Consider the following 25,592-nt stretch of genomic DNA (forward strand, 5'->3'; position numbering starts at 1 on the left):
ATAGATTATTTGCTCAGCTCCAGCAGTGTGGAGGTGACCTGCCTGGTGCTCAGCAGCTCTGCTGCTCAGCCCTGTGGCTGCTGGATCAGTCCCGGTGCCTGGTGAGGTGCCACATCCCCAGCTCTCTCTGCCATGCTGCCCTCAGCCCAGCACACACATTTTACATTTTTTACCGTAAACCGCACCGAAAAAGGCTAAATAAAACCCAGCAGAAATTGCCATGTGGTAAAGGACAGACAGGATGATCTATTCGGGCTTCCTACTCTCAAATTTATGATTCACTTATGCAAGCCAGGCTTGAAGAGCTCCCAAAAAAAAAAAGAAACTCCCCAAAGGTCGCACACTTCCAGTCCTCCACCACCAAAATATCTGTGTCGCTACGACTTCTCGCAGACACCAGCCCTTTCTATTTTGGCACGAGCCTGATCACAGGCTGAGCAGTCTCGGGTGAAAACAAAACCTTTACAGCGCACACACACGGGACTTCCACCGAAATGGGCTTGGTGACAAACATTTTGTGTGTCAGCTTTTGTGGTTTGTGATATCACCAGAACCGCTGGTGTTTCCCGTAGTCCCAGCACACCCGGCTGTTTAAGAACATTCAAGTGAAGCAAGCAGCTGAAACGTTAAAAAAAAACTGATTTTTTTCATGCCTAATTATACCGTGAAGCCACTTGAGTTACATCCCTCTGGTCTGCAGCTGAAATTCCAGCACAAGGGCATCTCAGCAGAGGTCCTCGCGCTGTGTTTGGCCCTGAAAGGCTCTCACGTGGCTCAGGCTCAGCACAGCAGCTGGACCAGGAGCGTGGCTGGAATATTCTCATTTATTCTCACAAAGGAATATTCTCAGCATAAGGAAAGAGCCTGCTCGTGTGTGTGGTCAGCTGCTTAGCTGGGGGGTTAGGAGACATCCTCCTGGTGCTCTCTCCTCCTGTCACACGGGTGATACCTGTGCACATCTCAGGTCACTGAACGGAGGGGAAAGATGCGTCTTTTCCCTGCACCATGGCATGAAAATACAGCTTTCTGCTTCCTAACCTGTGCTGCTCTGCACACATCAACCTGCTTCAGCTGGAACAACTGGCTGGAGCCCCATCGGGCAATTCACTTAAACGCCCTGGCCCAGGAGGAGGCTGGCTAATTCCAGGCATTTCCCAGCAATGCAGCTTTACAGACAGCCAAAGCAGCAGCTTGCCCCTGCCCTTCAGCATCAGAGCACACGAGTACCAAGGAGACGCAGCATCTGCCTGCTCCAGGCACTGCAGTTCCCCTGAAGCAGCCACGGGTGTTGCTGCCCACCCTCCGACCAGGCTGCAAGCCCTGGCAGCAAAACACATTCTGTTCCCCTGCCCTTCACTCCCTTTATTTGGGTGGATGAACCCTGAAATCTATTGATCTAGTGTGTAAATGCAAAGTGCTATTGCCATGGCTGCATGGCATTGCGAAAATAACATGTTTGGAATCAGCACGTTACAGGCTGCCTTCTCTGACTTGTCCACAGGAGAGGAAGCATTTTCTTAATTTCCCCGCTAATCAAAAATGTCTTACTGGAAAATAGGGAAACATCTCGGTCTGGAGGTTTAAAAATCCTCATAGTGGTCCTGACACTGAGCTCTGGGGACCTGGGAAATTAGAAGAGCTAAATACAGACGTACGCTCAGAGGAATCATCACTCGCACTTACAACCTTAGCTCTTCTCCTAATTTACCATTCTTGTTTTTCTGCTCGCAGACCTCATATTCCCGTCAGCAAGTTGGTGGTTTCTGAATCTTATGATACGTACATAAGTAGAAGCTACCAAGTAACAAAAGAAATCATCAGTGAATGTAAAGGCAAAGGTAAGTGCTCCAGAGGGGATGAGAACGAGACAGGCTCCCCGGGATGTGAACGCTGATATTCCTCACCAGTCCTTCCCTCTTCAGGGAGGTGAAACCCCATAACCAAATCTCCCATCCCCTCTCCCAGAGGGGTTGGAAACGCCAGGTGAAACTGTGTGTGGCAGAGCTGAGTTTAGATAAGCTCAGCCTACAGGAAAGCTCCTTCAGCTTCAGTAGCAGAAGTATTTTTCAGACACCAAGACAATGCAAACAGTCTTCTTCCAGGAAATAAATAAGCTATTGGCACCCTGCTGTCTGTTACCAGCATCAGATGGGGCATCTGCCACCTCCTATCTGTGCTATTCTTCTGTAGTATATAACCCATGAAGACTGCAGAACGTTTCTCCAAATGCAACAGTGGAATAAAAAAAATCTCTAGCTCCTATTTTGCATTCACAGCATGGGAACAGGATGTTCCAAAATTCTGGGGATCTCATTAATTTCATCTCGCTGATCCGTTTCCAAATTCTAAACCTTTCATTTTAATAGTTTGCACACAAGCCTTGATAGCACTGTGCAACATCGGGCATAAAGGATCTTGGAAATGGAAATCTAAAGCAAATGGAGTGAAAAAGCAGCAACTGAGATTAAAGTCCTTGTCTTAATCAGAATTAATTTTTAAATAGAAGAAAAGTGTTTTTTGACAGGACAGGTGGAGTCTCACTGCAATTCCTGTTTTCCTCAGAAAGTCATTTTAAAAATAAGTAGCACAGAGCTTATCCTGAAAACTGAGAAACGCTCTAAACAAGTCATTAAGCCATGCCTTTTCCCACATTCACATAATTTAATGAGCTTTTATATAACAAACTGAACCTGTTTGGAAATTTTTTAAATGGTCAGCTGCATCTCGGGCACCCATCCCTAAAGCTGGCTTCCTCTCCCACCTCAGCCTGCGTTTCTCGCTGTATTTCAGGGAATAACATCCTGATAGTGGCACACGCGTCCTCCCTGGAGGCCTGTACCTGCCAGCTCCAAGGGCTCTCGCCGCAGAACTCCAAGGACTTTGTACAGATGGTCCGAAAGGTAATTACCAGCGAGGGGTAAAGCTCACTGGCTTTAAAAAGAGAGAAAGCAGCCTGCAATCTGCTTAACCAGGCAGAGGACGCTTTGTTCCTCTCGGCTGATCGTTCAGCCTGTTACTGGGTTTCACTCACTTCAGAAGTCACGAGAGGAAAGCAGATCAGTTAAAGGGGCTTAACTTGACGTGTCGCTTCTGTAACAGATAGCAGGGGATCCGATGCTCACCTACAGCTGGCACCCGGTGCCACTGCTACAATCCCATAGGTACCGGGCTGTACAGAACACCCCAAGTGCCATGCAGTACTAAAACCACCCCAACCAGGGCACTTCTCCTTTCTACAACCCTTCCCTTTCTCGTTCCACTCCAAACAGTTGTTGACAGGCAGGAAAAAAGCCTGAAAATGATAATGGGGTCTCCTGCCTTCATTCCTTTCCTCCAGCCCTGCAGAAGGAGATGGCTTTGGCACCTGCCAGCCTCGTGGACACTCTCTGGGATATTCACAGCTGATCTGAGCACCCCCAAAAACAATCTCATCCATATTTCCCCTTCATACCTGCACTGGCCTTTGGGGTTTGAGTCCACGCCAGCCAACATAACACCTTTGGGTTGAACTGAACGTGTTTAAGCTACCTTAGAAAACCATTACCCCGCTCCCCCAGTGTTTTATGTGTACAATGCTGCATGAAATCTGGCCGTCACACCAGAATCCTACAGTCATCTCCTGCAAACGGGCTTTGGGGAGAGGGAGAGAGAGACAAGAGCCTCTCTTTAGGAGCACAAGAGCTCCATGTGCAGCTCAATCCCTGCTTATTGCCTTTATTTCCTTCTCTCTCCGCACAGATTCCCTACTTGGGGTTTTGTTCATGCGAAGAACTAGGGGATACAGGTGTTTGGCAGCTTACAGACCCCCCCATCCTCCCTCTCACACATGGACCAACTGGAGGCTTTAACTGGAGAGAAACCTTACTACAGGAATAGGAAAACCCACGGCCTTTCTAAGCGTCCGAGAATGTCTCTTCGTTCTTGTGTTTATTGACAGTGGAGTAGTCCTACCATGTTACGTGGATCACACAAACAGCTCGTCTAGCATATCTCTTACACGGCCAGAGTCACGCAAAAATGCTCATATACAACTAGGCAAATGCAAAAGGGACTGATTTGGAGGAAAAAATATTAAAATATAGATTGAACCTCTTGCACTGCAGGGAATCTCTGTTCAGTGAGTTGCTCGGGTAAGTTTTCCCACCTTGAATGGAGCTCTGTTAACACCAGTACCATGTACTGCCTTCTGCACCCTGCTAGTAACAACTAGCACTGTGTGAAAGGCGAGCATTCAGGATGTGTTTGGGTTTTTTTTCGTTGCTATTTTTTGCAAAGCATTAGCAGGCTTGCTCAGGACCACGTGTTGACACCCTCCTCGCTCACAACCCCCAAGTTCTCAGCACCGTTCACAAAGCCTACCACCACCAGCTGGAAATGAGAGGTCAGCGTTGCCTCTGCAGGCAGCATCAGATTGTTCCTCTCCTCTATCTCAGCCCTGGGTTAGGCTCGTGCATACTGTGGATGCAAAGATTGACACTGATCTGCAGCAGAAGAAAGATCTGAATTTCACATCACTTACAGATGAAGCTTGCACATCAAAAGCCAGCACCGTTGTGAACAACGACTGGGAGCTGTTGCTCTTAAGCAGAGATGAAATAAGCCTGTTCCAATCAAACCTGGAGGATGTAGAAAGGCTGTTTTGTTTTTTATTCCCCTTTTTATTTAAATTATTGAAATCCACTCTTGTGCACAGAGCCAGCCTAAAGTGTCTGTGTCGTTTATATCCCCTGAAAAGGGGCTTTGCCTTTTCTACCGGGTTCTTGTGCTGGTCATTTACACAGCGGTGGTTTTCTGCTCCTCCTGAGGTTTTCTGTCAGCCCTGATAAGGTTCTGCAGCAGGCAGCTTTCTTAAGTGGGTAACGCTAAAGTCAAAAAGGTGGCACTGAAATTCAGCCTTGGCTGCAAGCTTGCCTTCCTTTCGTTAACTCCTAAGTGCCATCTGTCGTAAAGACAAAGCAGAGCTGAAAAAACAGTACACTGAAATTTAGGAGCAGCGTGCTTTGACCTATTAAGATGCTATTTATCCAGTTTCTTTATCCAGGTTTCTTTTAGACAATATTACCTTAAGTCTTCTGTCCTGAATCAAAAATTTCCTGCAGACAATTGTATGGCTAACTTTGAGAAGGTACTCAAAACTGTGTGTAAATTAGGTAAAAAAGGATTTGGGCATACTCCTTTCTTGGCTTGGAGCATAATTCTGAATATTCCCAAAATAACATCAAAGGCAGTTCAGAAAAGATTCTGGCATCCTAGAGTTCCCCTCTTCTGTCCATGTTTCCTCCTGCAGCAAGCATTAGTATCCTTATTTAAAGTGTTTGTATGGCACAGGGGTTTATACCAGCCAGCTTTGGCAAAAGCGTATTAGTCATAGACAGATCAAAGTTTGGTTTTGGGTGGCTTTAACAAGTCGATCTTGGGCTTGCCAGGGCAAGTATAGAAAACACTGTACAGATTTTGAGTCAGGAGAGAGCTCATCCTGTGCAATATGGTCACGATCCATGCCAGTAGTCCGTTATTTATACATTTATGACTATGTGATGCTCAGTAGGCCACTCATAAGTGCATTATGATTCCAGGGATGTATCCTAAAAAGTCAGGGAGATAACTTATGAGATGACAGAAGGAAACTGCTCCGGTGCAGTTACACTGCTGTCACTTTAGTTCTTAAACTATAATTTAAACTATTCTTGGCTGTGTACAGGCATTGTGAAGAGCACTTCTGGCTTGTTTTCCTCCTTGCTTACTCACTGCACATTTGCAAAGAGTTTCTTTAAAACTAAATAGGTGACAATCACACAAAAACTGATTTGGTTACTGATACAGGTGTGATTCTCCAGGTGGTGCTTTGTTTCATGCTATGGGTCAGGAAGATGTGAGTAGGGATGCCAAATATCACCTATACAAAACAGCGGAGGCTACTTAGGTCCTATTGCAGATAAGCCACATTACAAAGAACTTATTTTGACAGAAGCATGAAACAGAGAGGGAACAAAAGCTGAATGCACAATTTGAGTATTGTACTAGCTGATCTTTGCGTATGAGTAATACAGAAAAAAAGTACTCTGTTTTAGAAGGTAGAATGTGTTAAAATACTCTCTTCTTAAAAATATATATTTTTGGATGCTTGGGAAAGTATTTTGACAATTGTAGTCTTACCTGTCATTAGATTTTTCAGGTGTCAAAAGTCTCAGAAAGAAAATTTTATTTTCTTCCAGCATTTGGATTTCTCCTAGGTGTTTTGTGTTAAGTGTTCTCCTGTTGCTAGGGCTTACTGGGGGGGGAAAAAGTAAGAAATATGTTCCTTTTCAATTTTTAATTAAGATGTTAAGAATGCAAAACAGTTGCTGCTTCACTTCCACTCCACTGCTGCTCATTAATGTATATTCAACATCGCTTCAGGGTTTTGTCCCAGAAAAACATTAGGCTTGATCTGCCTGAAGTGGGTGCAGGTCTTCTTACCGTAACTGTGAGCTGCTTCGGATCCTAAGAGTTCAACTAGGGTGTAGAAGGCAAACAGCAGTTCCTAGATTTGTCCTCTTTTCCCAATTAAGGAATAAAGCTGAAAACCTGCCAAGAATAAACTGTTCTTCCAGTATTTCCATAAACTGTAACTTAAAAGGTTGGACTAGAAAAAGACATGGATCAAACTCTAGCACAGCAATTGCTGATGGGATGGCACTCAGCAGCCAGAGGGGCAGAACTGGCACATTTTACCAAGCTCAGATTTGACTAAGTCTTTGCAAAGGGCCTGTACCCCTGGACTTGATATCTCCCTGTGCTGAAGTAGCTGGGGGGAGATCGCAGCTCGTCCCACCCCGTTGACTCGAGCTCTGCTGTGGATAACTTTCTAGCTTAATACAGATCCCAGGTCTAAAGTTTCATGAACTTACCTTACATTTTGTGCAGTGGTAGCTACATCTAAATGCTTAAATAATCTGAGCACAGGGCCAGGTTCACAGCAAGTGTAAATTGACCCTGTATACTCAAATCAGAGCTTTGCCTCTTTACATAAGCTGAGGATGCAGGTCATAACTTCAGGGGGGAAAAAAAAAATATTTTCCTTTTCACTCAGTCTGAACAGTGTCAGAAAGAACAGGCAGCTGATGTTAAGAGCCTCCTTTCTTCCTGTTGTTAGCTTCTAGTATCAATGTTACTCTGAAAATGATGATTTACATCACCAGACAAGCGGTTGTTTAAATAATTCTGCAGGAATTGTTCTTCGTGAAGACAATGAGAGGTAATTCTGCAAAACAAAGAGGCTACAAGAGATGCTAGAATGCTACTGCTCAGTGTAGTATTTTGTATCCACAGCCTTGAGTCCCTGGGGTAACAATATCTTAAGGACTTTGGCGTTGTAACCGTTCCCTGTGTGCTCACCACAGCTCTTGGGGAGAAGAGGTCAGAGGACGGGGAAGGGGCTGCCTGGGACACTGTGACACACTCAGCCCACTTAGCTGCTGAACTGGGAACAAGGGGTTGGAGACTTCTCCCTCTGGGTCCTCAAGAATGCCTGACCCGGAGCCCAGGGACACAAACAGGAAGATTTCTCCTAATTTCCCCAGGCTTGGGATGAAGCCCCACAAAGCCTGGTCCTACCACAGGCTCCCACCCCTCACCTGCCTTTGGCTTCACAAAGAATACAGGGGAGTCCTACATCAATTTGGGGTTGAGCCCTCCCAGTCCTGATCTGAGCAATGCATAAGAGTGGGGTGAGAGTCTGATTATGTTCATGCTCATTTCAAAAAGAGCAATGCTAAATAGCTGAGTTAGGCCATAATTAGATAAATCTCATTAAAACCCAGAGCTGGAAATTTGTTTGCAATGCTTCACAACTTAAAGTGCGTTGAAATTCCGTAAGAAACCTACTGTTTAGAAAGGAAAGTTTAATAGTTAAACCACAGAAGTGCTTAAATATAGGGGAAATTATTTGAACTTCAAAAATAGACGTGCAGAGATGGTGGGAGCAAACATGCTTAAAACGGTGAATGAATTAAAAAACTAAGTGTGATTGATTGCATCACTAAATTGTTATCTCGTTCTCACCACTTCCTCAAAAATTCATTCCCTGGGGAATATCCAGGAACCATACACACAACATCACAAAATACACAGCCAGTTCCTTTCTATTTCTTCCTATTGAAATGTATTTTCTGAAGTTTCTCTCTGTGGACAGTTCTTAAAACTTGATGTTATCAGTGCATACTTTTTTTTTTTTTTTTTTCCATTTTAAACCTATTGTATCATTCTGTTTATTATGTTTTTTAGTGTGAGCAGATTGTATTTATTTGAGAAAAATGTTTGCTGTTAAAAAAACAATAATTGTATTGCCAAAAATAGCTGTAATTACCTGTGACATCTGTATTTTTTTTTATTTTGAGGGGTTGGTTGTTTTTAATCTCACCTTCAAGTGCTAACAACTGTTAAAACAACCATTGCGTTTTAATTTGCTTATTACATTAAATGGATTTCTCTGAAGTCAGACAAAAATGCCTCATAGATGATTTAATAAAGATGTCATGCTCCCACGCCTGGCCCTTCCTATTTAAGTTTTCCTCTCTTGTGTTGGACTTTGCTGGGGTGAAGAATGAAGGAGAAGGGAACTCGAGTTATTTTCCTCCCTTCACTAAAGGTGAAGTTCATTGATTTGACAGCAGATGGCACAAAACCCCCTCAAGTCTCGGTTTCCTCCTGCAGCACAGGGACAGGGCTTTTCCTCTGGGCTGGAGGCAGACGGCTTCAGTGTCATCCCTCCTGCTTCATGGCTTTTCCCCAAAAGTTATTTCACTGTCAGGTACGTGGCACTGGGAGCACACCTTTTAAACAAAAGAATTATCTACCTTTATAATACACATCTTCTTCCTTGATTACTGGATTAAAAAAATCCAGATTTTTTTAATCAACTAGTGAGACTCTTTCCTTTCAAACCAGCTAATTACATTACATTTTATGGCCTACAGCTGTTTTCTGGTAAACCTGATTATATCATGATTAACATAAAAGCCATATATTTTATCAAACATAGACTAATGGAGTGACACTTCCACGCACCTGAAAATTCAATGGAAATAGGTTCTAATGAATTAAAGATGGAATGCAGAATGTGTTTATAATTAACCATTTTGTCCAGTTCACTCAAACTCATGTCCTGCAAATGCATACTGCTTTAAACCATATTTCCTATCTTATTAAAGATAGAGGGAATTAGTCTTTTGCACTCAACGTTGGGCAGTTACAGAAACCTGCCAGAGGAAGATGTGCTGAGGCCGTTTTGGAAATCAGCACACAACTACAACGTGAAAAGAGGCTCTGCCAACAGAGTCTTGTGGTGATACTGGACATCGTACACCCAGGAAAGAGCTTGGCTATGCCCCGGGTTGCTTGAGAAGGAATCAGGCCAGTGCCACTGGTTCTCTAGGACCCCTTGATGTAGCCAGCCCTGCCCCATGCTCAGCAATGAACCTGCAAGTCACCTCCCAAGGCTCTTCGCTCCCCAAAGAGCCACAAACCACACACAGCAAATCACCTTCCCCATCTTCCTCGTTCCCTGCAAGCAGAGCAATGCAAACATCCCGCGCACACAGCAGGAGAAGGTATGGAGTGACTCGAGACTGGTTTTCCAAGGATTAAATCTGCGCTGCTGGGTTTTCAAGCAGCCTTGCAGTTCCTGCACTCCAGCAGCACCCAAAAATTCTCTGCGTTCCTGGGTGCCTCCCCATCGGCAGGAGTTAAATCCTGAGTGGTGCCCCTGTGGGATCACCCCAGGCATGTGTTTCTTTTAATCTTTACCTCCGTGTGCCTCTCTTCCCCTCTCCCCTGCACAAAAAAAGTTGAATGAGATGGAGGTGGAGGGGCGCAAGGCGAAGTGCCCCCACTCCTGCCGCCCACTAGCTTCATTTCAGGGCCCCATGAGGTCAACGATTGCTCAGCTTTCACCAACACGTAGGAAACGTGTGAGAAGGGGGGGAAGAAGAGTGGAACAACAGAAAAAAAAAAAAGCAAAGGAGGCAGAGACCCCGGCAGTGATGAAGTCATGGTTAATCTGTTCCCCCCGTGCTGAAAAGAGACCTGCTGCTCACCCCGACAGGGAGAGGAAGTCTGCGCAGGCAGCCTGCACTGCCACCACAACATGAATTTCACCACGGCGCTCCACATCGTGGCTCTGCTCCTGATGCAAGGTAAGCAATCTGCTCTTTTTTACCTGCTCCTACCTTTACAGCACTCCAGCTTAGAGAATTCAGTTCCCAGAGCTGCAGCACACCACGCAAGGCAGCTCTGCTGGTGTTTTCTTACTGAGGATGTTGTGTTGTCACCCAGCACCCAAAGCCAGCTGGTGCAGCAGACAGGGTGCTGAATTCCAGCTGAATCCTAAAGCCTGTAACAGTGAGACCAATTCGCCTACCAGCAGCTGGCAGCACACTGAGATGGCAAAGCCCTGAAAAATTGAGAGGCTCCCTTAAATATGTGCAGCTTACTTTCCATGGCTTGAATATCTGTATGTGCCCTTGTTCATGTATTTTTCTAAGAAGAGGCTAATCTAACAAGCCGGGTAATTTAAAAAGCACTCACAAAGTACTCTGAAAATGGAAAGCACTTTAAATGCTCAGTCTCCTCACTCCTGCTAGAGGATGCATCTTACACCTGCTTTGCTAATCTCCTCTTTCATACACTAGAGTGTGAGGTTCACATCTGACCATGTCAAATGTGGAAAGACTTAGGTAAGGAAAGAGACAAAACAGCTTTTGACAGCTCATGATCCTCAGAAGAGTCATTCCTGCCCTTTGCAGGAGGTATGCATCCTCCAGCCTGGTGCTGGCCAAAGTTAGTCTCTCTCCCTTCTTAAAGGCAAAAGCAGAAGCCAAAGCAGTGGCATTGTGTACATTTCGGTGTGATCTCACACACCGAGGTATCATTAACAGAGGCCGTATCGAATCTAAGAGTCCAGACAGCAACAACGCATTTTTTAACACAGTACACTTAGGATATTTTCTGATCCCTGATGGTATTTAACAGAGCTCAGGCCTTAACAGGTTGTTAATTATATCCTAGCTGAAACAATGCTCACAGTGCCCTTTAAACCTGCTGCAAAGCAGCAGCTCCCACTCTTTCTGGGTGTCCAACCCCAATTCCCCACTATTATCAGACTGCTGCGCGATGACCACGCTAGCTGCTCTCAGCCATCATTCACAGGACCTCAAGAACCAACCCAGACTGCCACGTATCTGTGGCCACAGGTCAAAAATAACTGATTAAACAGGATGTCTCTGTAGACTCCAGTTTTAAAGACAATTGTGAAATGATTGAGTGAGCGCGCATCCTTGCAACAATTTCTGTGTGCATTTTCTGGTGGCTAACAGAGCAGCAGAGGCTTTCACCATTCTGCTCCGTTGTATCTTGCAATTTCCAGCAAGAAATTATTGGTCTGTCCTGCTAAGAAGGTGGATGTATCACTGTAGTTCATCACAGACCAGTTTTTCAAGGTACCCAGGGCACCTGGGATCCACACTGCCCCTTTGGAGCTGGCACCCCTCGTGCTTACACTGTGGTGGGCGCAGAGGCTCAAAGCCCACAGCCACGTCAAGCTGCCCCCCGTAAGGGAGAGAAATTTGTCCTGTGAGTCATGGTCTGCATGAAGCCGTGGTCTCACATGGAAATTACGTGTATGCTCCATTCTGGGGGCTGCTCTTTTCTGCTTTAAAAAAGCAAATAGCAAGCAACACCCCCCATCTTTTCGTTGCTCTGCCCTGCCTCTCTCACCTCAAAAGGTGCGACTTACAGACCCCACACTGCTGCGAGCAGCAGGAAGCAGCCCCCACACAGCCACTGTGAAAAGCAGTGTGAAAAACCACAGGCAAGGCCCCCTCTGCTGCTTTACCAGCACGCTCCTGTGACACAGGTCTTCACAAGTGGAACCTACGCGAGGAAATCTCCCTTTTGCTACCACTCCTCTGCAAGCTCCCTCAACTCGCACGAACCCTGAGAAACCAGCAGAGAAGCAGAGGTAGAATTAAAAAAAAAAAAAATACAAATCAGAGGCACTAGGGAGAAAGAGCCTTGAAATGGAGAAATCTATTCCTAGGCTGTAATTTTTCTGCCATTTTCAGTTTGATTTGCTTCCCCCCCCAAATCTAAGTGCTCTGTGAAGGTGGCTACATTGTCCCGTGTACTCAAGTCAAAGGTGAACAACAGCAATAGATACCCACGGGCAACCCCTTTCTTACGGAAAGACAAATCCTTCCTCTGATTTTAGTAGCAAAAACGCCCCAAAATAGCTTCTTTTCTGTTATATTTTAAAATGTTTTTTAAAAAATGAAAAGCTTTCCTGAAGCCCAGGAAGATTCATTTCCCCAAACTGCAGCGCGCGTGTACGCAACGGGAACTTGCAGCAGGCAGCTACCTGAAAATAAAGTCAAAACACACAAAACAGGAATGAAAAATAAAACCCTCTTACTGCCTATTTACTTAACTCTGACCAGGGCACTGCTCTTAGTAATTTCTCCAGGGCATGCTTTTTCTGGAGAAGGCAATTCATTCCGGGCCATCAAATATTTTCGCAAAGTGTATTACATATCTCAGAATGTCTGGAGAGAAAAACGCACTTTACTGCCCGTCTGCAAAATCACCTGGGAGGAGTAAGTGAAATTTCATTTCAGTAACCTGTGCCAGGCCAGGTTTGTGTACCCTGCCTGCAAAAGAAGCTTCAAAGCAGCTGCAGCATTGCATTCGAATAAAAAAAAGCCCCCTTTTCAGAGATACCAATCACTCACAGCTACCACTCCGTTGCACACCCTTACAAATCAGGTTCAACAGCTCCAGAAAGGAATGTGGAATAAAATTTAATTTTTACAGGGAGAACATGTGCATTAATTGGGTGTGCTATCAATTCTGCATTGATTCATGTGGATTAACATCGAATAACTGCACCTGGCTGCACTGGCAGTAAAGGTCACAAGCCTTACCTAGTCATTAGGTAGGTCACCACAGTCACTGTGGTTTAATTAAATCAGTACAATTACACTGGCAATTTTCCCCATCTAGAAAAACCTTGAGAAAAGGAAAGTTGACACATTGCTCAGTGCAAAACATTGTCACTTCACTGTCGTGTTCTAATGGTTGTTTTTTTCCCCCCTCTCGTCTGGCAGGGGATTTCGCAGAAGCTGGCGGTGAAACCATAACTCTGCAGGAAGGAGAGGACCTAAATCTCAGCTGCACCCTCGGGGGTAGCAACAGCTCCATCAGGCAGTGGCTAAACCCTCGTGGGTTTACGATTTTTCTCGACACCAAGTGGGGTAAGTGTGAAAACCGAAGGCGGCACTTTCCGTGTGGAGCAGAGGGTCAGTTAGGGGTGGGCTTTCCAGCTCCCACCCAGGGCCAGTTTGACTCACCTGCTACCCAACCGCTTGAGATGGTTTTACGCTCAGCCCCTTTCTGGCAGGAAGTTCATGAAATGGAAACCCCCACAAGAGTGGTCTGGCACTACAGCTTTTAGCAAGGAGCTGTGTTTACCACCAGCACAAAACCCACTCTGCTTTACAAGAGTGGCAGGGAGGGGTCCTGCCTGAAAGCTCTGGGTGCTCTTCCCCTCACCGGGGGCATTAGATGTAGCACATCAAGGGGAAACATTTATAACAGAGCAAAAGTTTTTACTACGTGCTGACAGAGCCAGAATTACAGTCACTGTGTTCTCTTCCACTCACTATGCCTTCTAAATCTTTCTCTTATCCAAATTTGACAGCTCTGCAAGATGAGGTCTGCCTTAGCCCTCCCCATTTGTACCGTACCTAGTCAGCATCCACGCTTGTTAAAGCCTTTGGGGATTTATCCAAATAACAGGAACCCAATTCCCACTGAAACAGTGCAGGAGCCAAGCGTCCTCTTTGGTTACTCTGGGAATCCCAGCTCCAGGGTCCTGTTATCTGCATCAAACCAGCCCCTGAGCATTTCCCACAAGTGTCGTGAACATTTCTAAACAGAGAATACCACAAATAAGTATTGCTTGTTTATTATAACCTGCTTGGTGCGGATATCCAAGCTTCCAGGAATCACAGCAGGCTATGGCAGGGGTTCCTCGCTCTTGTTGTGGTCCATTAGTCAGGTCTTGCACCCAAGAACCAAGACCAAGGATGAATTCCCCTCGCCACCAGTTATCTCCAATACCAGTTTTAAGCATCTCCATCCTTCAGCAGACGTAGTCCTTTTGATGCTTGAGGCTTTGCTGAGCTGACACAGCAATTTAGGACATATCCACTAGTATCTATAGTGCAGACTCTAAGCTGAGCTGACAAAACCAGCACCTGCCTTAAATTACCTGAGGATTCAGCCCACAGCGTCAGTATCCCACGATTATCTCTCAGCATGATGCATGATATAACAAACACAAGGATAAGAGTTTGCAAGCTATTTGGATACTTGACAAGTCAGTGCTTTCCTTTTACAAAGGCAAACTGTCCTTTAGACAGGAACCAAGCTTCATGCTAGGTAAGAACATTTTCAGTTTTTATTTTGAATCACCACTGTGATCCTTTGTCACTTTGCTTCTCCTCAAAACCCACTTCACGAATCAGTTCCCTCCCCTCTCATTGTGTACAAGTCTTACATCATGGTATTACCAAAATCCTTTAATATTTAATCATTACCATAAATTATAGCACTGCTATGATATTCTCCCAAATTACATTTTAAAAGAGCTCAGCTAAAAAATGAAGACACTTTTTGAGAGTTTTCTCTCTAATGACTGATCCACATCCCCAGTTTCAGTTCAGTTCAAGAGGCAGAACATTACTTTCTGTGCTGTGATTGTGGGAAAAGTCCATGTGACTTCCTGGCTTGTCCCCAAGATTCGCCCAGGAGGAATGAAGCCAACACCAGAAAGTCAAGAGAAGGAGGACTGCACAGCAGAGCACAGTACATCTAGGTGACAGTCTCATTAAAATTAGCTAATTAGACAAGGAGAGGAGAAAAGAAGCAGCCAATTAATAAGCAGTAAATAAAGAGGTGTGGGCTGACCGTAGCGTTCATGTATACATCGTAATATGCACCCAAAGAGGGAAGGGATTTTTTCAAGGCCAAATAAAAGATTGAGGAATGGGGAAGGGAAAGCGGTCACCGCTTCATGCGCCTTTGCTCTAGGTTCTGTATTCATGGGTCATGCTGGTGTTCTGACCACAGATCACATCCTTGAACCCCAATGTTTGCTTGTATTTACCTAAATATTTAAGGAACCCAAATTGCTGTAATACCTGGGAACACAGGATGAAGACCCTCTTTTTTTTTTTTTTTTTTTGAAGGCTTGGAAGCAGCTCTAAACTGTTTCTTTTTCACTGATTCCTCTCCATCAAAAAAATAAAAAGGAACAAAACAAGAGGGTTTGACCTTTCAGGTCTGTGACTTGAGGGAAATCACTTGCACCTCTGCATTACCCCCTCTTGAGCTACAAAAACCTCAGAAATTCTGTTTCTTACCATGGATATAAATCTAACCACTTCGTGTTGCTACCCAGACACCGAATAATGTGGTAACTCCTTTTGATGGAGGGGAAACTGAGGCAAATAGGGGACGTTACCTGCATAAAATCAAAGAGAAGCAGAGGTCAAAGCCAAGGCCTGCACTCAACTTACACGCCAACTGGAAGGAGATTTTTCATTTGCCAAACTGAACTTCTTTACAGAGTTAAGAAGAAAAAAAAATAGTTTTCCCTGCTGGCAGCACACACCCCATTCATCAGTTTACTGCTGCCTCTGTGCCAGGGCAGCACCAGCTAGAAACGCTTTTTGCTACAACTGCTCACTTATGTCAAGGTTGATGACTAAAAAAAGAACTGCAGTAAACAAAACTGATCTCGCTCACTACTGCTTTGATTATCTGTCTTCCTCTTATGTGCCAACACGCATAGCATGCTGGGTTGTGTTTTCTTTACAGGTTTAAGAGATCAGAGGTACAAGCTTATCCATTATTCAAAGGATGAGTTATCCATCCGACTGTCTAATGTAACAGTGCACGACGAAGGCGTCTACAAATGCTTCTACTACGGCACCCCGTTCAAAGTCAAGACGATGACTGTTGAGGTGTTGGGTAAGTTCCCATCCTTGTTTTGTGCCGGAGGAGCAGAACAACAAAGCCAGCTCCCTAACTCCAGGGCTGCATTTTTGCATACAACTGTATGGTGTTTAGCACTGCGTAATCTCAGTGTTAGTTCAGCCCTACCCAACAACGCTACGTAGCGTTATTAGTGCATGCAGCCATTCATAAAACTGAGCAGAAAAAATTACTACAACTGATTGCAAACCTTCTTGCTGCAGCTGCTCCTTCTAAACCGGTACTGGAAGCATCCCAAGACACAGAAAGAGGCATTACGCTGTCCTGCTCTACACGAGGAAGTAAACCACGGCCCCAGATTACCTGGCTGTTGGATAACGGGATACAACTTCCAGGTAAGCGTTAAAAGAACGGAGACTGTTATAAACCAATTTCTTCTTATCAGCCTTGAGCACATCTAAAAATGGTACCCTGGTGGCACAGGTTTGGAGAAAAGCCAGCACTAAATGCTTGTGCAGGGGAGATCACAGGATGGCTCACCTCACCTGCTCACATTCGGTGCAAGAACAACAGCACCTGGCACCGAAACCCTTTGAGAACCTGGAGTGAAATTCCACCAAAATAAAATGAAACCAAAACTCTGGAGGCACAATTTGCACGTCCACGTAGGCAGCCAGTTAACAAAGCCATGACAAATCCCATTTTGTGTTTGGTACAGGTTTTTCCTTAGCTCTGCTGAGCAGCTCACCTGCACATGTGCTGCCTTTCTCTCCTTAATCTGCTCAGAGCCAGGCAGTTCCCTAGCACGCCACAAACAGCACTCAGGAAACACAGCCCACACAGCCCTGCAGCGATGACAGACCTGAGCACAGCTAGGTAGACACAGATGAGGGGGAACAGAGCCTCTAGGCAGCTCAATTTAACTTGTGTACCATATAAATAGCTGCTTCAAAGGCCACGTTCTAATAATACCTGCCTTATTAGCTGCAACTGTAGCACACTGGAGAGGAAATGTCCCTGTCAACGTGAGGAAAATACTCATAGATGCAGATGTATTTTCTTTTACATATTAACAAACATATTTGTATTTTTTCCATCACCAAGCAACATGCTCAAAGCTTAGCCTGTAATATTTTTCCCCCAAAATGGCTTTTTTTTTTTTTTTTATTAACTAAGAGCTCAAGAAAACAGCAGGCAAGCAGGTTGGCCTGAGTAAAGCTAGAAATCAAGACCAGAGGAAAAAAAAAAACAGGGGGGTGGGGGAGAATCCAAGCTGTCAGATATACAGGCATTAATACAGCTGTGTAACACCCCATGCTTAAAGAAATTGCACTCAGAAGAAGCAGCACAGCTGGTAAATGAGCCCCGTGAAAGCCAGCACTATCTGCAGTTGCAGGGGGAAGGCTGTTCTGGAGCAGTACGTGGATTTTTAAAAAGCAGATTTTCCAACTCCACGTGTGTTCTGGGAAGGGCTGGGCTGTGTCTGACTGTAAGGGCTTAGGGGAACAGCCCCTCTGCAGATACACAGAGTTTAGGGAAGCAATGTGTCAGCTCTAAGCTTATATATATTCTCTTCCTGTCGTTCTAAAAGAGGGGTGTCCTTAAACTTGAAAGGATCTCAGTTCTGGGCTGATGAGGTGCATTGTTTGAAGCAAATACAAAAAAAAGCCAACCAAGCATTTTTCCAGCTAGTTCAATAAAAACCTACACTTACCTTTGTCTCCTCCTTGCACCTTCAGATCCATAGCACAACCACCTGCCAGGCATTAGAGCACATCATAGCAATGAGAGCTACCTGGCCCTCCACCTCCTGTCCCACAGCTACCTGGGAACTTAATTAAGCAACAAAGGGCCTGCGCTGGGTTTGCTTGATTGGTTTAATTTGTGGTTGGCTAAATGAAGGGATATTTGCATGAAGAGGTGCTGATTCACCATCCAGCCCGTTTGCAGCAGATGCAAATGATGTTTGAGAGGGAAAAAATGTTTGAGAGGAAAAAAACAACTGTCCTAATTCAGCAACTCTCAAACTTTCTGCATGTGCCCTTCCTTTTTTGCAGGTGACTGCCTTTGACTAACACCTCTTTCTCCCCCCTTCCATTCTCAGCTTTAATCACTTCCTGCAAATATTTATACTAATCAGAAAATAGCTAATACATTTTAATTACTGGCAACACCTCAGTTCCACCAGGGCTCAGCAGGGGCAAACCAGCTGTAATTACTGAGCTGTTGCTGACAATTAAAGATTATTTCCTTTCTAGCAAAAACACTATGAGATCCTTTTGAGTTCTCATGTGACCCCACTAGGGATGGCAAAGAGTGCTAAGAAATACTGGTCTGTGATACAATAAATTATCTGTAAAGGCTAATTTGGAAACAAGGAATTTCTTTCATTTAAGAAACAAGGATGTTACCAAGGGAACAGGTCAAGAGAAAGCATTAGTTTGTTTCCAGAGAACCTCTACAGTAGAAGCAGCCAGTTGAGATTATTGTGCCACTGTGGGCATTTAAGGTAAACATCTGAAAAAAAAACCTCCCTCTCCACCAGAGCTATTCAAACACATCTCTCTGTGTCACATGAAATACATCTTTATCGTTCCATCCAATATTAGTGAGTGGAAGTCCGTGTTACCTAGAGGACTGGGGAGTGCAGCAGACATGTCACACGACTGCCTCTAATTCGTTATGGCCCAGCAATTAATCTTCATGTCCCCCAGCTGTAAAACGGGAAGTCAAAGCTGTACTGTGGGGATGGTGGAGGACTCGTACGGGATTTAATGGAGTTGTATCAATGTTCATTGCAAACATAAATATTGCACATCAATAAAAATTCAACAACTTCATATGCTTAGGGTAACAAATGTACAGCTATTGAGACACAAATTCAGCACCCTCAGATTATCACTAAGCAGAATCTGAACTTTTTTAGCCCTCGGTCATGCTACAAACCTTGCCTCTGAGGGTTCTGGCCCCAGCTAAGCAATTTGTTCCATTCAGTAAGGACCAGAAGTGCTGGTGGGTGTCGGGACATCCCACTGCAGTCTTCCAGGGTGTGTGAGCACTGCTGCAGAGGAACTTCCCCCTGTGAGTCATGAAATGGAGCAGAGTGTTAGGGTTAAGCACAGGAGGTGCAGTGAGGGCTGCACTTAAACAGCCACCGAGGAAGAAAAGGTGACCTTGCTGTCTTTGGGCTCCCATGTAAATCCATTTACACAATGAACCACTTGGGCCCAGCAATCGTGCGCTGCTCTAGCAGAGCAAAGTAATGCAGATTGTGCCTGGAAGGTTTTTCATTAAATTGCTCTTGACTAGAAAGCACTTAAACGTGTTCTTCCAACGGGCGTATAGGTGACACCACGCACAAGTTAGAAGCCAATGGGGAGAAATGGACCACGACCAGCACGCTGACAGTCCTCGCCTACGGGCCCAATTCAACAGCCAGCTGCCTCGTTCACCACAAAGCATTAAAAGAAGAGAAGCTGGCTGTGCCTTTCCGCTTTGAGGACCTCCCTGGGACAGGTACTGCAGCGCTCTGAGCAGCAGCTATCTCATTTTAGCACGCAAGTGGTTATGCAGATACGCGTGCAAAGCTGAACGCTGTGCTCTACTGCCCCGTGTGTGAAATCTATTTTTACATGAGAGGGCTATCTGGGGCAAATGAGGAACTCCAAACTAAGGTTTTATGGTTTTCTTGTTGATGTTTGCTTCTTTTTTTTTTCTCTGCTTCCTAACTACCTTAAAAATCATTAAAATTAAGCCATAGCAGCTCAGATGAGCAGCAGGGCTAAGTTCCCCAGTGCTGCTGCTAGAGTTCTGGTAGTGTTTGCCCTAGAGCTTTAAAGGTAATGCAGTGTATGTTCTCAAAAAGCTCTGAGCTTCCCATGTCCTCTGTGTTTTAGATACATCCACATGGAAAGCTAGAAGGGTGTAAACACTGCAAATTAACACTGAAGCTGCTTTTAATTCTCAGAGCAGTTTGCCTTCTGCCCATTTACTTGTCTTTAGGATGGGTCTAATTATTCTTACTTCGCTCCTCATTAGATTGCTTGATTCTACAAATGCTTACAAAGTGCTCTGAAAGTTGTACTGTTGTTTTTTTTCAGTGACAAACACATATCCTGCATCAACTGCACAAGAGGTGGTTACACACATCTCTGAGCATGAGCAGCCTGCAGGTATTGTCTTCCTCTAATTAATATACAGGTCAGATAAGCACAGCATCCATCACAGAAAATGCTGTACAGTGTCTTTCCGTAGAGCTTGGGCTGCAAAAGAACAGCACTGAGGAAGATTTTGCTCAGCATTCAGACCTGCTTTGTTTTTTTCCCCCCAGCAACTGCAACAGAGTCAGATCTGGACGACAGTACAGACTTCTCCCCAAGCTACCCACAACATAATGGTATGAGTTTTACTTTCATTTTTTACTCATTTCACAGTGCTAAATATATTCAGACAGAGAAACTGAAGGTGGGAAGGGAGGACTGTAAATCTAACCACAGATAGGGGACCCAAACAGCCCAGGCACGAAGAACACCACAGCAGTTTTCATTTGGGATTGGGCTGAACAGCAATGTGTGACATGTGATGTTTATCTTGTGTTTGGGGATTTTCCTCTAGACCCCGACCAGCCAACCATCCCTTCTGCAGTACCAGAGAATCCAGCAGTTCTCAGCTCTGCATCAACTACAACCCAGCAAAACCTCCAGCCAGCTGTCACAGCTACTTGTAAGTTTGGACTTAATCACACGAATTTATCAAACCAGGATAGAAATGCCACCAGGAATGTCATTATATTACCATCTTGCACACAACATAAAACAGCAGTTCCTGTCTGTGAGCAGAGCCTCTGTTTTACAGCCATAAAAGCAGACAAACTCTCTCGTTAGATGCAGAAGAATTACATCAGGGTTGGCAGCAGCCAGACTGGCCAAGCGTTCTCGTGATATGTCAGAAAAGCACGGCATGAGCTGAAGCTGGGATTTCTCTGGGTGGCTGCACTAGGTGGCACTGTGCAACAAAGATTATCAGTGCATATAAATGGCTGCAAATTGAATTTATTGTACTGGAGAACTGTTTCCAACAGAAGAATAAGGAGCTCCACTGTGCAAACTGGTTGACCAAAACCCACCAAAGTGGGCACCTGCTTAGTGTTATAGGCCAAGCAGTGAAAAGTCAACAGACTGTTTTAGAAAGGCCTGAACCCTTTGCTTATATTTGTTTAAAAGCGCTGTATCAGTGTCTGCAAACTTCACAGAATGGCTACATCCTGTTGATAATCAGCTCTATTAACATTGAGAGGGAGCATAAATCTTTCAGCACGATGTGCTTACGTAACTGATAAGGAAGAGAATCTCTTATCAATGTAAAGTTTTGGCAAACACTGCATGTCTTATCCTTTTGGTCTTACAAATCATAGTAAATTACACAAAGATATATTATATTATCCATGTGTGTAAGAAACTCAGAGCTCACCTCTCTGCTTCTGCAGGGCCCGAAGCAACATCAGCTGCAGCAGGAGAGGAAGAACTGTCCAGTGCCCCGAGTCACCATGTCCCAAACGGTACGTTACAGCATCAGACGTGGGGTGGTGAATCACAGGACAGTGATTCTCACACTGGGTGACTGCACCTCTGTGCGCTAGGACAGCAAAAGATAACCTGAGATGAATACAAGAAAAAAATCTGCTTTAAGAAAAAGGATAGCTGCATGTTCTTGTATTTCAAGTGAACTAAGGGGCAGGGAAAGCCTAAAAAGATAACAAAGATTCAAAGTTCACGCTCCTGTGAGTCTGTAAAATTGGAAGTATTCGGTACAGTACTCCAAGGATTTTATGTTCATAAAGCTTAAGTGGTCTTTATCTTTTAAAGAAATGCAGTGTCAAGGAAGTGAGCAGGGCGCTTTAAGTCAAGGGCTCCAGAAGCCTTTCTGTTGCATTACCAGGTGCCCTGCCCTTCAGAGCTGCTGGAAAAATAAAGATTTCTCAAGCATCCCTTTGCCCTTCAGAGAAACACTGTTCTTTTTCTTTCTCCAGGCACTGACACAGCATCCAATGGCACAGTCACAGACGACGAACTTCCCAGGACAGAAGCCTCACCGCCAAGTGAAAACATAACTCAGATTTCCATCATCACCTTTGGTAAGCTCTCATAAATACTCTTCAGTGACAACTTCCAAACATGCCACAAGCTTTCTAATATCAAGCTGACTCTCTCTGACCAGGTATCCACCTCCAAACCTAGTGTCAGTACACCAGGGCAATGCTAACTTGCAATCTTGAGGAAAGACCACAGAAACACAACCATTTCTACCATCTAGAAAAAAGCTACATTTTACCAAATTCTCTGAGTTCAAACAGTTTCACTTGTTTATACACCAGGGAAAATATTAACCTCATATCTTAAAACTCAGGCCAGTAAGGTGAAATCTGCACTCCCCCCATGTTCACCTGGCCTTGTCTGTGAGACATCATTCTTGCTTTAATCACCAGAAACTCCCAGAAAGCTCTTTAACAACACAAACATACATCTGCCTCTTTTCCAGAGCAAGATCTGCTATCCGAAGGCATCCAAAGGGAGAAGGATGTCCTGCTGCCAAGCTTGGTGGCTGTTCTGATTTTCGTGTTGCTCATCATTGTTGTGCTTTTTATGAGGAAGCTGAAAAAAGCTCATGGAGTGTGGAAGAGAGGTGAGTGATGGCACTGTCTGAGTTACTGATAACACTGTTATTTTTTTTTTATATTTGTTTTTGAGGACGCTGCTCCTCCAGCCCTCTGGTTAAACACCCTTCTAGAGACAGCAACTGTGGCTTGGTGCAAACAGCTGCTGAAGAGTCCCTGCAGCTGATGGCCTGGGGCCAAGCTTCAGCCCCACAAGTTGTCACATAACTAAATTGTTTTCTTAAGCATCTCTCTTGTGAACGACCAGGATAATTGCACTCTTATTTTCTAACTTCTCTTTGAAAGACTAGGATTGTTATGCTCAAGGCAGAGAGTGAGGAAGAGTCATGGAAAAAATCTCAGTGTTTAATTACATTTGTTTTCTGCCCAGAAAATGATAATTCAGAGCAGACGCTGGAGAGTTATAAATCCAAATCTAACGAAGAAAGTCCAGGCCATGAGAAGAACGAACAAGGTAAAAAGTTTCAACCGATATAAATTAATTCCTGTCAGAGCATTGGTACCAACCACTGCAGAAGCAAATCGCTGTCCACCTTTTTTTGTACAGAGATATTTGCAAATTGGACATTCTAAACCTGAATATTGTAAAGCCAAGGCTTTCATCACCCGAAGTCTACCACCTCATAGTTTAGCTCTATCATAGCTTCACCTTTGATACAGAACCGTAAAAAAATTAAAATCATGGCTTTTCATTTGATAGTTCAGACTGGATAATCACAATGGTTTTATCTAGTTTCTAAATTCAATCTACTGAAATGCCATTAAAGATACTATGAGTGGTTTATACGGGGAATTCAACTATTGTTAAACAGTCCTGAATATGCTGGGTCGTTCATTGTTTTATAACACGATGAAATAGCACGTATTTCAGGCTGGTAAAATCAGTAATAAATGAGTAATAAATGTGTATTTATCTTCCAGCTGTCAATCAGAAGTCCAACGTGCAGTACGTAACAGAAGGATATGTGGAAAAACCACAGAAGAATCCAGGAGAGAAAAACATCACAATAGCTGAGAAACTCTTTACATGTGGAAGGGAAACAGATGTATAGCAACGTGGTCCTTCTGGCAAACACACAGAAACACCACTTTTTTTTTTAATATTTATCTTAGAGCATTCACAAATCAGTATGATGTCAGGGAGCAGGAGTACAAGCGACTATCCTCAATCCCAGAGCCAGTCTGGACTCTTTTCCTCTACACAGTAGGACAGGTAGATGGGACTGGCACTCCTATCAACCTATGAGCAATGAACACTCTGATTTAGCTGTAGCTCTCAGAGGATTTAATTGACCACTGCCAGAATTATGGGTCATTAATCCACCCTAATTGCTATTAGGGTCCTTGCAAGGGAGTATGCAGTTAGTCCCAGGGACCACAGGATATGGAGATATTCCTGCAACACTTCTGCCACTCTGCAAGCACAGGGCTGAAGAGGAAACCCTGGGAGATGCAAACCAACTGGGACTTCTATGAACTCATTCTGACAGCCAGACCTGGCCATCCAGTTCTAGCAAACCAAGCAGGAAAGCATCCTGATGTCTAAGGTATTAAGCTAAACAGTTGTCCCCCTTGGAAGTCTTCAAATGAGGGGTTGGCAAAGGTGAAGAGGAAGGACAGTGTTTCACCTGGGACACCCCAAATGCAACGAGGATGACACTTGCCTGTGAGGGAGCAAGCTGTGAGCATCGCCACGATGTTTCATCTGCAGAGAGCCCTGCGATGCCAAGAAATCTTTTCTTTTGCAGGAGCCTCATACTGGGGTTCTGTACCGTAAGATCAACTTTCTGAAACAAAGGAAATTTGCATTCCTCTATAGCAGAAAGCTGTATTTATTTTTCTTGGAAAAGATGATTATTTCTCATCACAAGCGAGAAAAACGCTGAAAACTCTTTCTGAATACTGGATTAAATAAATGCTCTTGAAACGAATGCTGGAACTAATTTCATTTTTATGTGGAAAGTGTCCCCATTTTTGACACGGGTTTAACACAGCTATCACCACAACACTGCCAGTCCACAGCCTATTGCAACAGTGGTTTAACCATCCCATTTGAATTCCTTTCCATTCAGCCAAGCCACAAGGAAATATAAAACACCCTAACTGTTTGTAAACTCAGCTTTTAGGGTTTGTGTGGTGATGGCAGGTGTTCACGGACAAACAGACTCGGTAACCCCAAATGTTTCCTATAAAACCGAGGGCCCTGGCAGCTGCCCAGCCCCACAGCACTCTCCAGCCCAGACCTGGCAGCCACCTGCAGATCCTGCAGGGGGTTAAGAAGCGGTTTTAAGTGTGCACAACCCCTTTAAATGTATTAAACGTGTGGAAAATTGTACCTAAAATCTATATAATCCATACACAGTGGCCCCTAAAAACATGTGTGTCATCTGGGGAGGCCTAAACCCACCTTCGGCTGTGTATTTGCTTCCACCTGTCCTCGCTGGGCACTTTACCAGCCCTGTAAGGCTTCCTTGCCTGTCATCTGCCCTGAATTTGGGCTCAAATCCTGCCACTTTGGTGCTGTGCGGGTGTCGGGGAGGAGGGCTGAGCAGCACCGCCCGCCGCCCACGACGGCGTTTTGAACGCTCCCGCCTCCAAGAGCGGCTCGTGAAGCACCGGGAGAGCTCAAACCCTGTGACAACCACCCGGCCTGCAGCCTGCAGGGCCGCCAGGGACACCACGGCCGGGCTGGGGGAGCGGCGGCAGCCCCGGGGCTCTGCCCCGCTGCCGGTACCGGAGCCCCGGTAGCTGAGGGCCTCTCCCCTCACCTTACCGGTCCAGCGCGTCCCCCCCTCTCCGGCCTGACACTTGGTACGTGCGGCGCCGCGTCCCCCCGTGTAACCATGGCGACGGCGCGGCCCAACCCACTACGGCGGGGGGAGACCGG

General features: G+C 45.0%; 2 protein-coding genes across 2 annotated transcripts in view; both read left to right on the forward strand.

The window, feature by feature from the left end:
* Nucleotides 1–3,876, forward strand: part of UBASH3B (ubiquitin associated and SH3 domain containing B) — a gene marked incomplete at its 3' end in the record, with an annotated part of 60,251 nt that extends 56,375 nt beyond the window's left edge. The window contains exons 12-14 of the mRNA XM_084301682.1: nt 1,732–1,838; nt 2,791–2,900; nt 3,739–3,876. Of these exons, the coding sequence (XP_084157808.1) occupies nt 1,732–1,838; nt 2,791–2,900; nt 3,739–3,876 (355 nt within the window). The remainder of the gene's footprint in view (nt 1–1,731; nt 1,839–2,790; nt 2,901–3,738) is intronic.
* Nucleotides 3,877–10,126: 6,250 nt separating this feature from the next.
* On the forward strand, nt 10,127–23,757 carry CRTAM (cytotoxic and regulatory T cell molecule; the record flags this gene model as incomplete). The annotated part of the gene is made up of 11 exons (XM_084301628.1): nt 10,127–10,175; nt 13,140–13,286; nt 15,916–16,068; nt 16,296–16,427; nt 19,378–19,548; nt 20,363–20,428; nt 21,518–21,589; nt 22,061–22,165; nt 22,570–22,713; nt 23,076–23,159; nt 23,627–23,757. 11 exons carry the CDS (start codon nt 10,127–10,129, stop codon nt 23,755–23,757), a joined length of 1,254 nt encoding a protein of 417 aa, XP_084157754.1.
* Between the last annotated feature and the right edge of the window lie 1,835 nt (nt 23,758–25,592).

This window comes from Netta rufina (genome assembly GCF_964035555.1).
Source record: "Netta rufina genome assembly, chromosome: 25".
Classification (NCBI taxonomy): Eukaryota; Metazoa; Chordata; class Aves; order Anseriformes; family Anatidae; genus Netta; species Netta rufina.